The sequence below is a fragment of the Hylobates moloch genome, unplaced genomic scaffold, assembly GCF_009828535.3.
Source record: "Hylobates moloch isolate HMO894 unplaced genomic scaffold, HMol_V3 SCAFFOLD_19, whole genome shotgun sequence".
NCBI classification, from domain to species: domain Eukaryota; kingdom Metazoa; phylum Chordata; class Mammalia; order Primates; family Hylobatidae; genus Hylobates; species Hylobates moloch.
The window spans coordinates 7443817-7455940 of NW_026652294.1; the positions used below are offsets into that span (position 1 = coordinate 7443817).

At 47.8% G+C, this 12124-nt stretch overlaps 1 protein-coding gene across 1 annotated transcript in view; it reads left to right on the forward strand.

Annotated features, from left to right (window-relative positions):
- The window catches only part of MYO18B (myosin XVIIIB), a 256961-nt gene that overhangs the window by 5778 nt on the left and 239059 nt on the right, over positions 1–12124 (forward strand). Inside the window, exons 4-7 of the mRNA XM_032139582.2 lie at positions 1827–2025; positions 4308–4450; positions 5956–6056; positions 9542–9605. Coding sequence (XP_031995473.2) covers positions 1827–2025; positions 4308–4450; positions 5956–6056; positions 9542–9605 — 507 coding nt within the window. The remainder of the gene's footprint in view (positions 1–1826; positions 2026–4307; positions 4451–5955; positions 6057–9541; positions 9606–12124) is intronic.

The following is a 12124-nucleotide window of genomic DNA, read 5'->3' on the forward strand; positions in this document are numbered from 1 at the left end:
TCATCCAGGCTTGTGGCTTTCAGATGCCTCCCGTTCACTATAATTGAATTAATTTCTTTCGTCGATCATCTCCGTCTTCCCACCAGAAGGCAAGCTCCACCAAGCAGGAACTTAAAAAAAAAAAACAGGCTTATTGAGGTATAGTTTACATTATAGTCCAATTCACCTTTTTCGTGTACAGTTCTGTGCGTTTTTCACAAAGGTGTATAGTTGTGTAACTGCTTCGACAATCAATTACACGACAGTTCCCGTCACCCCTAAAAGTTCTCTGGGCCCCCCTTTGGTCAACTCAGCCCCAAGTTCTACCCCTGGTAGCCACTGATCTGTTTTTTTTGTCCCTATAGTTTTGCCTTAAAAAAAAAAACCCACATAAATGGCATTGTACGGTATGTAACCTTTTGAATTGGCTTCTTCCAGGTAGCACAATGCGTTGGAGATTCACCCATGCGGTTTTATTTATCCACAGTTTGTTCCTTTATTTTATTCCATTGATGCACTAGTGTGCTTATTTGTTCATAGGGTGACCTCTTGTCCTGGTTTTCCTGGAACTAAAACGTTTTCTGGGACATGAGACTTTCAATGCTAAAACCAGGATAGCAATTTGGGAGGCCGAGGCTGGCGGATCACTTGAGGTCAGGAGTTTGAGACAAGCCTGGCTAACATGGTGAAACCCCATTTCTACTAAAAATACAAAAATTAGCCAGGCATGGTGGTGCATGCCTTAATCCCAGCTACTCAGGAGGCTGAGGCAGGAGATTCGCTTGAACCTGGGAGATAGAGGTTGCAGTGAGCCGAGATCGTGCCATTGCACTCCAGCCTGGGCAACAAGAGCAAAACTCTGTCTCAAAACAAAAAAACAAAAACAAAACAAAAAACAACCAGGATGGGTGATTATCGTAGTTCACTAGTTGAAGGACATTTGTGTTGTTTTTAGTTTTTGGTGATTTTGAATATATAGTCAATATAACCAATGATATAGAGGGGTTTTTGTGAACATACATTTTGATTTCTTTAGGATAAACACCTAGAGAGGGGTTGTGGGGTTGTGGAGAGGGGTAATGAGTGTACATCTCACTGTAGAAGAAATTGCCAGGCTGTTTTCCATAGAGGCTGTATCATTCAGCATTCCCACCAGCCTTGTATGAGAATTCCAGTTGCTCCTCATCTTCACCAAAACTTGGTAGTGACTGTTAAATGTTTTTTCAGCCATTGTAATAGGCATTTAATGGTATCTCTTTGCGATTGGCTGGAATTTCCTTTATCCATTTTGCGTCATGCTGTGCTCGAGTGCCTGCTGCATAGTAGACACTCAATGGATTATTTTACTGAATGAAGTATGAATGAATGGATGAAGCAGATACGGTTTCAGTTACCACCTAAATCTGTTATGGCAAATATGTAGCACACATACCACTAACTCCCCCATGTGCCATTCCCTGTGTCCATGGCAGACATCACTAATCATGATGGATAATTATGCCATCGATTCAGCTGCCTCGCTTCAGGCAGATACTATTTGATGCTTTGAGTAACCAGTGAGATGAATCTCATGGACGAATGCAGCTCTCATTCAAGCCTCTAACTAACTAAAAAGGAGACCTAGGTTCCGAAAACAGGCATGGGTTGTCCAAGGACTCACAGGGAGCCAGGGGCAGGACTAGACACACAGGCTCGGCTCCTCCCAGCCGAGTAGGAAGGGAGTCAGGGATGCAGATCTGGAGGCAGGGACACAGATCTGGACCCTAGGCCTGGGGCGGGGTGCTGTCTTAGAATGCTCCCTAGGCAGTGGCTGGATGGGACGGCTGATACCTGTGATCTTCCTGCAGGTGCCCAAGGGCCGCCGGGATGGCCTGCCTGCCCACATTGGCTCCATGGCACAGCGGGCATACTGGGCGCTGCTGAACCAGAGGAGAGACCAGAGCATTGTGGCCCTGGGCCGGAGTGGCGCTGGGAAGACCACCTGCTGTGAGCAGGTCCTGGAACACCTCGTGGGGATGGCAGGCAGTGTGGATGGCAGGGTCTCAGGTATGGTGGTCTCTAGGTGACATGTAGAGTTGGGGTCAGCACGGGGAGAGTTGGAAGGGGATGCTGAGCTGCTTTTTTATATTCATTCAGCTAGCATTCACTGAGCACCAGATATGTGCAGACCCCATGCTTGCTACTGGGCAGGGCTATCCCTAGGTCATTGGGATGCATTTGTTGAAATCAGAGTAAGGTACTCCTTCCTCAAGACATTGACGGCCGTTTGCAGAACAATCATCATACATGGACATTGTTAGAACCGGATACTTGACTGCCATCTGCTGGGAAATCATCCTAATAGACGTACACAAATCTAGGAGAGTGTGATGTGAATGATGCACCCCTGGGATGTGGTGTCTTTGGGCAGTGCACAACCTGCTGAACTGAACAGAGGACTCAAAAAGTGAAGATTCAAGGACAGAGTCTACACTCATGAGAAGCTAATACTCAGGAAATTGATCTGTACCTACGTTCAAAACTTGAATGTTCTTCAAAAAATGCTGGCAGAGCAGGCTAGGGAAGAAACTCAGGGAGCGCAGAGGAGGGCTGCAGGAGGGCTTTTTTCAGGATGTGATATTTGACCTGAGCCTTAAAAAAAGTACCAATTAATAATAACAACTACACTATTAATAACGATCAGAGTAAATGCTTGCTGAAGCCTAATGTACCAGGCCCTATTCCAAGGATACTAACTTTATTATTACTATTATTATTATTATTATTATTATTATTATTGAGACAGGGTCTCACTCTGTCACCCAGGCTGGAGTGCAGTGGTGTGATCCCAGCTCACTGCAGCCTTGACCTCCTAGGCTCAAGCGATCCTCCCACCTCAGCCTCCTGAGTAGCTGGGACTACGGGTACTCGCCACCACCCTTGGCTATTTTATTTTATTTTTTTTGTATTTTTTTTGTAGAGATGGGGCTTCACCATGTTGTCCAGGCTGGTTTAGAACTCCTGGGCTCAAGCGATCCACCCACCTCGGCCTTCGAAAGTGCTGGGATTACAGGTGTGAGTCACTGTACCCAGCCTGAACTTTTTTTTTTTTTTAATCTAAAACAGCCCTATAAGGTAGGTATTATTATTTGTATTTTATAGATTGAAGGCATTCAGATTCAGAGACGTTAACTAGCTTGCCTGATGTCACACAGCAAATACTCCTAGAGCTGAGATTCAAACCCAGGCCTACTGGCTCTAGAACTCTAACCGTTGTGGCAGTGTTCTCAGCTTTTTTTCATTATTGCACACTCTGAAAAGCCTTTTAAGACATTTATTCCCCTTAATCATTTCCCCTATGATGAAATGTTAATACCACAGATAAGCCATATATTCCTTTATGTATATTTGTGCTTTATACATAAAAAGAGTAAAATTTTTTTTACCACCACTTCTAAGAATCAGTTTTTGCTCATCTCAGGGGCAGTATCCTCCCTACTGAGAATACATGATGCAGGGAATATTGTGTTTCTAATAATAATAACTATAATAACAGTTCCACCTTTGGAATATTTTCTAAGCATGTGACATTATTAAATCTTTTGGTCCTCATGACAGCCACATGAGGACTAGATTTAATTAGTTAATTATTAATGAATTAACTAGTTAATTAATTTGCCCCAAATCAGGTAACCAGCAAAGGGCAGATCCTCAATCTCTTTTAACGGCTGGGCTATACTGCTTTTCCGCTAGGATTTTTCCAATGCTTTGCTGAACACCTACTCTACATCTGGCTCATGCTAGAAGCTGGAGATACAGTGTGAAGAGGCACAGTCTCTCAGCATGTAGTTGTGCTGTGAATTGCATGTGTCTGAGGGTGGAAGTCAGTTCAGGCTGTATCCAGGTGCTTAGCACAGTGCTTGTTGCATTGTAGGTATGCAATGAATAGTAGTGGGGAGATTATAGGACTTTGCAAGCCTGCTTCTAAGCTGTGAGTGCAGGCCCTAGAATGTTATCCTCACCTCTTCCTAGGCTCCATTAGGTCTGGGAAACCCTAGGGCAGCCTCTGTCACCCAGATTGTGCCTATCCCTGGCCCTTCTAGATAGAGTCTTGTTTCCCCTACACCAGAGCTGGTAGTACAGGGTCAGCCCAGCTATCGGTGCTCAGTGAAATGTATGTGGTTTATAGTTGGGTTGGGCAGGGAGTAGGTGGCAGGAAGCCCACAGGGGGCTGAGGCCAGGATGGGGACTGGCCCAAGCAGGGGCCATGGAAAAGGTGGACCTGTGTGACGTGGGAGTGACAGCACCTGGGCCATCGGTGACATGTGGCCCCATGCTGCCCCCAACAGTGGAGAAGATCCGAGCCACCTTCACTGTCCTCCGGGCCTTCGGCTCTGTGTCCATGGCCCACAGCCGCAGCGCCACCCGATTCTCCATGGTGATGTCGCTGGACTTCAACGCTACAGGCCGCATCACGGCTGCTCAGCTCCAGGTGAGGCCTCTGCGGGGACGTGCAAGGGGGCCCTTGGGGCTGCTGTGTCTCTAACCCTACTCAGCAGAGCCCACGCCTCCAGCTGGGACTCTGGGATGTGTCTGAAATGGTCATGGCAGTGGCTCACGCCTGTAATCCCAGCACTTTGGGAGGCCGAGGTGGGTGGATCACCTGAGGTCAGGGGTTTGAGACCAGCCTGACCAACATGGTAAAACCCTGTCTCTACTAAAATGCAAAAATTAGCCGAGTGTGGTGGCAGGTGCCTGTAATCTCAGCTACTCGGGAGGCTGAGGCAGGAGAATCGCTTGAACCCAGGAGGCGGAGGTTGCAGTGAGCCGAGATTGTGCCACTGTACTCCAGCCTGGGCAGCAAGAGCCAAACTCCATCTCAAAAAAAAAAAAAAAAAGAAAAAGAAAATAGTAATAATAATAAAATAATGAAACGGTCACGGATCCCCTAGCTGGGGCCAGTTGCTCCCCACCTCGCTAGGTGCCCTGGAATGTCCCCTTCTGGAGCAAGCCAGCCCGTCTGTGCTTCGGACTCTCAGGGGCATGAAATATTCATGAGCAAATACAGAATTCAGGCTGTCATTAGCCGGGTCTTAAAAGCGCAAGTTGAAATTAAACAGACGCTTGCCAGCCTTCTGCAGCAGTCCGCGTGTGATGAACACATGGCCTGTTTGTTCCTATCTCCAAAATCACCCGTACTCCTCCCCGTCTCCCTCAAACATCCTGTTTGAACAGAAAATAGGATTAGGTTATTAGAAGGGTTGTTTGTAACATAGAGCTGGTATAATATCCAGACTCAAGGAAAACCCCTCCATGCCAAATAAGTCCCTTTTCTGTCCTGGCCCTGAAATCCTACCCTTAATCACTATTTGGGTTAAGGTATTAAAGGCTTCTATTAAAAAGGGAATATGTTGGAAAGTGGCCTCATTTGATTGTTATTACCTTTGATACCTTAATTGGAATGAATCTATTGCATTAGTTAGTTTCCTAGGTGGACTCTGAATTAGTGGGATAAAGGATTGAGAAGTTCTGATGTGGAGGTTGCCAGCAAAATTTGGACCTGAGATGTTGCCTCAAAGAGTGGATCAGAGGCTGGGCGTGGTGGCTCACGCCTGTAATCCCAGCACTTTGGGAGGCCGAGACGGGCAGATCATGAGGTCAGGAGATTGAGACTATCCTGGCTAACACGGTGAAACCCCGTCTCTACTAAAAATACAAAAAAGTTAGCCGGGCGTGGTGATGGGCGCCTGTGGTCCCAGCTACTCGGGAGGCTGAGGCAGGAGAATAGGGTGAACCTGGGAGGCGGAGCTTGCAGTGAGCTGAGATCGCGCCACCGCACTCCAGCCTGAGCAACAGAGCGAGACTCCGTATCAAAAAAAAAAAAAAAAAGAGTGGATCAGAGTGGGGCACCCCGATGGGGCTTCTGGGTAGCTGGGCATGAGGCGTGTGCAGATGTACCCAAAGCGCTGACTGGGTGCCCCTCTTCTCTCCCTGCAGACAATGCTTTTGGAGAAGAGCCGCGTGGCACGGCAGCCGGAAGGGGAAAGTAACTTCCAAGTTTTCTCCCAGATGCTGGCTGGATTGGACTTGGATCTCAGGTGAGCACTTGGGGCAGGAAGAGACAGCTGAGGGCAGTGCAACAAAGGGCACATGTTCTTTGGGGGCCCAGCCTTAGCTTCTGCCCAGCACTGAGAGGCCGTGGGACCCAGGGATTAGGAGCATGGCCTCTGATTCCAGCTGCCTGGGTACACGCAGCTCATGGGCTGGGTGACTTTGGTCACATGTCATCCACCCTGAGCCTCAGTTTCTTCCTTTGTAATGTGGAAACAACACCTTGCTTAGACCTTATAGGACTAAGAGAGAGAATTTACATTCAGCTCTTTGTAAATGCTGGGAGTCAAGGCTGTCTGCTGTGATAGTGGCATGTCAGTACTGGCCCTGGCAGCGGTGTGGGAAGAGGGAGCGGGACAGCAGACCCCCATGTCTTCCAGAAGTTTCTAAACTTTTGTGGGAGCTTTGAGTGTATGGTAGGGTATGCCTACGTGAGGTTCCTTGGGATGGACCTGGAGCTGAGTGGAGCAGTGAGCTGGGTAGTCAGGCAAGCCTCATCTTGGAGGGCTTCCTGGAGGAGGTGGCCTAAGAAGCCATCTCTGCCCTTCCCCAAATCTACAGGGCATCCTTAGGCATGTGGCTCATGTGGCTTCCTCTCCCAGAGCCTTGGTTTCCTCCTCTGTTGGATGGATGGGCATGGTCCTAGTGAAGTGTCAGGGAGAGGAGAAAGTGGGTTTTCCCACATGAGGGGTGATAATTTGTGGTTACTGTGCTTTAACCTCACCATTGTTTGTTCCTCAACCTTCCCTCCCCATCTGAAGGACAGCCTCAACTTGTCCGGAGTGTCCTGGCTAAGGCTGGAGGGACAGCTGTAACCTGCAGAGAGAAGGCAGAGTAGAGAGGGAACTCCCAGTTTTCAGAGTGATTGTAACTGAGCAGCAGGGAAACTTCTAGAAGGTCTTGAGAATCTGTAGAAGAACTTGGAGTGGGGTGGTATAGCAGAGTGACAGGGACCACAAACTCAAGGATAAGGCTGTGTGGATTTGTATGTTGGCTTCTCCACTTGTTGGCTGTGTGAACTTGAGCTAATGACTTCACCTCTCTGAGCCTGACTTATCTACAAAAATAGATGTGACTGTATCACAGTGTTGTGGTGAGGATTAAAATACGACAGGTAGACAATACTTCTGAAAATAGTGCCCAGACGTAGCGAATGCTTTGTGTTTGTGTGTTCTTGTTTTTGAAGGATTTGATCTGCCTTGATACCCCCAACAGGCCCTGACCAGGCCCTGACTGGGTCATCCAAGGAAATGACTTTGGATTCAGAGAGACATGGGTTTGATCCGGGCTTTGCCTCACATGGGCTTCTCTGAGCCTTGGTTTCTCCGAGCCTTGGTTTCTCCTTCTGTAAAATGGGTTCCTACTAGTGCCAGCCCCGTGGGCATTTAAATGAGATCACATGTCAAGGCAGCAGGGGCCATGTGCGGTACATAGTAACGGTGTAATGCGGGAAGGAGTAGGTAGGTGGGCCCTGAACATAGGAATCCCACTTTCAGCCGCATGGCCTCACCTCTTGGGACCTCCATTTTCTCACCTCTCAGAACACCTCTCAGACACACACATCACCCCTGTTCCAGCCCTGGAGCTCCACACTGGGGCTTTCTCTTCTGTACCCCATCGGTGGGGCTTGGCTCTGGGGATAGAAGCGTTGCCTCCCAGAGAGGGGGATTTGGAGGCCTACCCTGGGGTGGGCCCAGGAAGGATGAGGCTCAACTGCGGCTAGCAGAGGATGCCAGACCTTCATTCCAAGCTAGGCCCAGGCCAGGGGCCCTCCATGCTGGTGGCATCCTTATTGAGTTTGGCATCCTTAGGAGCTGGGCCAAAGCTGCCTCTGAGAGGAAGAGGTGGCCCAGATGAGTTTCAGGGACCCTAAGAGAGTAAAGTGCTTGGAGCAACTCAGCCCCCTCAGGGGGTCATTGGCATTCTGAAGCCTCCTTGGTGATCCCCCAGTTACTTCCCTTTCTCTACCTCTGCTGCTGCCAACTTGGTCCGTCACCTACATGGAAGCTTCCAAAGGTCAAAAACAGGTTCTCACTTGCACAAATGTCCTTTCTCCCATGCAGTCATGTGGGAAACTCCTATTCATCCTTCAAAACCCTACTCCAAATCCCTTTTTTAGAGGAGCACTGCCTGATTCTTGCTCCTCAGTTTCTCCTTTATACCGTTTTGGTGCCTGGTATTTGCTTCTGGTTCAAAAACCTGCCAGTGCAGGTCTCCCTTCCTCACCAGATGGACTGGGAGATCTTTGAATCAGGGGCCGTGTCATCCTTCTTTCTGCTTTCCTAGTACCTAGCACAGGGCTTGGCACCAGGTAGATGCTTCTTAATTATTTGTCAAATTGAATTTTCCAGTGAATGGAAGAAAGTGTGAGGAAAACAGAGCACTTACTCCGTGCCAGCCTGGCAGTGTGAGTTTATGTACAATATCCCATTTAATCCTGGGAGGCAAGTAGAGTAGGGGGCCCATTTTACAGATAAGAAAAAGTTAGTTGCAGAGAAGAGAATTACCTTGTGTGCCACATAGCAGCACTGGGGTTGGACTTAAAGCCTAGCTGGTAAGAGTCCTTCAGAGTCACGAGGCAGAGAAGGGTGTGGGGTCTGTAGAGAATCCAGGGAGAGGACGCTGACGGCCTCAGAACCAGACAAGCTGGCTGTAGACTGATGAGTAATCCCCACTTTCCAGGAACGAATTTGAACCCACATGGGATTGGGGATCTTAGGCTGGGCTCTGCAATGCTTTTGTGAGTAGAGAGTGTGATTCGAAGGGGCAGGGGGCATAGCTGTACCCACCCCGCCTTTGGCTTGCATTCCTCAAGCCTGCAAAAGTGGGTGGCCCATCTGCAGGTCTCACTCCCGAGGAACCTGCAGGTTGAACACAGGAAGGAGCTTTAAACGTCATATTGCTTCATAAAGTGCAGACTGAGGCCGGGAGAGGCGCACATGGCAGGATAGCGCGGAGTCTGGGCTGGAGGGGCCAACAGACCTCAGCTCAGCTTCTGGCTGCATGCTTGCTAGGTGTGAAGTCTTGGGGCAGGTACCCACTCTCAGTGCCTCTGTTTTGTCAACTGTAAAATGGAAATAATATTCGTACCCATGGAGTGGGGCTGTCATGAGTCATCTTAGGACTTAGCGTGCAGCAAGGGCTCATTCATGTTGACTGTTTTAATATTACCCTTGAGTGAGGTCACCCAGCTGATTAGAAGATCTGGGGTTAGTCCCTACTCTCCTGATTTCCCTCTACAACCCTTTCTCCTGGGATTTCCTGGCTTTTAGGAAGGGCCAAGTGAGGGCTGTGTGTGAGGAATATTTGGGAGATCGAAGATATCCCAGGGCAGTGTTAGTGGGACCAAGGCCAGGGACAGCCCCTGGGGTGTCCGGCCAGTTGCGTGGAGCCTCACGCTGTGATGACCACCTGTCCTGCCAGGGCTGGTGTGAACAGCCCCCCTGACTCCTGGTTCCTTCTTTGCTTCCAGGGCAGAGCTGAACCTGCACCAGATGGCAGATAGCAGCTCCTTTGGCATGGGCATGTGGTCCAAGGTAAGGAGGAGGTCCCTCAGGGGTGGGATGTGAGTTTGTGTCTGGGGCCAGATGGGAGGGTGATGAGGAGTCGCCGTGCAACTTGTCTCCTTTGGTACTGGGGTTCATAGTTGGCAAGGGTTGGTCATGTGGAAGAGTTGGGACTGCCTTTGTAGGGTCTTGGCTTATTGGGTAAAGAAGACTCAGACAAATAAAGGAAACCAGACATAGTATATGTAGAGGTAGGATTAGGGCCCTGGAATCAGTCTAGTTCAAGCTCTAGCTCTGACACTTGTTAAGTAGGTGAACCTCAGGCATGGACCTTAACCTCCTGGGAGGTCTGTCTCTTCTTCAGTACAATAATGATAGTAGCAGTATCTGCCTCATAGGGTTGTTGTGAGGGTGAAATGAAATGATGTGTATAACGTGCTTAGAACAGGGCTTGGCCTAAATGAATCGAGGGTGCTCTTTGTCAGTACTATTGGTGGTTAACTTGGGTAGGGGCACTCAGCGATAGTTTCCTGACGAATATAGTCTATGAGTGGGGCGAGAGTATATTTCATTGCTTAAAAAAGCAAATGTTTCACTGGTTTGATATTTTATTATTCAATTATTTTAACTTGTTTTCTCCCTTCTTTCCCAAATACCTTCACCACCACCTGTGCTGGGCCTGTGTTGTGTTAGGTGTATGTTCCTGCTGAGTGCTAGGAGTATGATACTCATCCATGAATTTTCACTTTAGCAGGAGACACAGACTTGGAAATTAATGCAATTATGTGAGATAAGAATATGTGAGAGGTTGCATGAAATGCTGCGGGCACCACAAGATAGCTGATAGAGCTACTTGGCCTTTGCCAGGGAAGGCTTCTTAGCCAAGGGAACATTTGGCCTGGGTTTTGAAGGATGAATAGAAGTTCACCAGATGGAGGGAAGTAGATAATTTCCACTCCAAAGCCTCTTTTCAAATATACATGTCTGGGAAACAAATAGTGCTGGAATAATTGGATATCCTGGTGCAAACAAAAATCCGTATTTCACATGATACACTAAAATTAACAAAAAATGAATCACAGATCTAATTGTAAAACTTCAAACCACAAAATTTCTAGAAGACAAATGAGAAAAATCTCTGTAACCCTGAGCTGGGCAAAGATTTCTTAAATGAGACATCAAAATCCCAGTCCATAAGAGAACAAATTAACTTTATCAAAAGGAACAGCATCTGCTCTCTGAAAGACACTATTAGTATGAAGAAGCAAGCCACAGACTGGGAGAAAATATTTGCAAATCACTTATCTGATAAAGTATTTTTATCTAGAATATAAAAGTAAATCTCAAAACTCATATATGAAACAACCCAACAAAAAAGATGGGCAAAGATGGAACATACAAAAAAAAGTAAATGGATGGCAACTAAGCACATGAAAATATGCTCAACATCATTGGTCATTAAAGAAATTCAGCTGGCGCGGTGGCTCACGCCTGTAATCCCAGCGCTTTGGGAGGTCGAGGTGGGCGGATCACCTGAGGTCAGGAGTTTGAGACCAGCCTGACCAACATAGTAAAACTCCATCTCTACTAAAGATACTAAAAATTAGCTGAGCGTGATGGCACATGCCTGTAGTTCCAATTACTCGGGAGGCTGAGGCAGGAGAATTGCTTGAACCCAGAAGGTAGAGGTTGCAGTGAGCAGAGATCGTGCCACTGCACTCCAGCCTGGGAGACAAAGCGAGACTCTGTCTCAAAAAAAAAAAAAAAAAAAAAAAAATTTGCTAAGCCTGTGCATGTGTGCGCGAGCACGCGCGCACACACACACACACACTCTCTCTCTCTCTCTCTCTTTCTCTTACATATTGCTGAGTATTATCCACAGAGTTTCTAATTCAGTAGCTCTGGGTGAGGCCTGAGAATGTGCATTTCTCACAAGTTCCCAGCAATGCTGATGCTGCTGGTCCAGGGACCCCGCTTTGAGAACCACTGTTGTAGAGTCTGTTTCTGCACTGGGTGAGGTGATGTGTCTGCCCTGTCTTTGAACTCCAGGGGCGAATCTACTTGTCACCTTATAAGTATGTCCCAAATATTGTATGGGCAAGCCTGGAGAGTTGGGGGCATATCAGAGAGGCTGCCTGGAAGAGGTGACCAAGAGCTGGCCATGAGAATGAGAATGAAATTTCTTTCATTCTCAAAACTCATACATAAAACGAGCTGGAGTGAGAATGAAATGAACAGATGCAACGAGGCTGGCATTCTTGCTAAAACAAATACTAGGGGGACAGCTTCTTCACTTGGGGGACTGAGCAGCGTGTTCTTTTTTCATACCCTTTCCCCCGTGATTTGGGGTCATTAGGAGCCCAGACCTCCACCTGGAAGGCAAGAGATGAGAAGTCACCTCAGCACTGATTTTTCTCATTCGTTTAATGAGCTTTGGCCAAATACATCCATTTGAATCAGCAAAAGAGTAGTTGTTTATTTTCCTTTTGTTTTTGAGAAGGAAAAGGACCCAAGCTGAGGTCCTCTGAGCTTTCCCCAACCTGACCTGT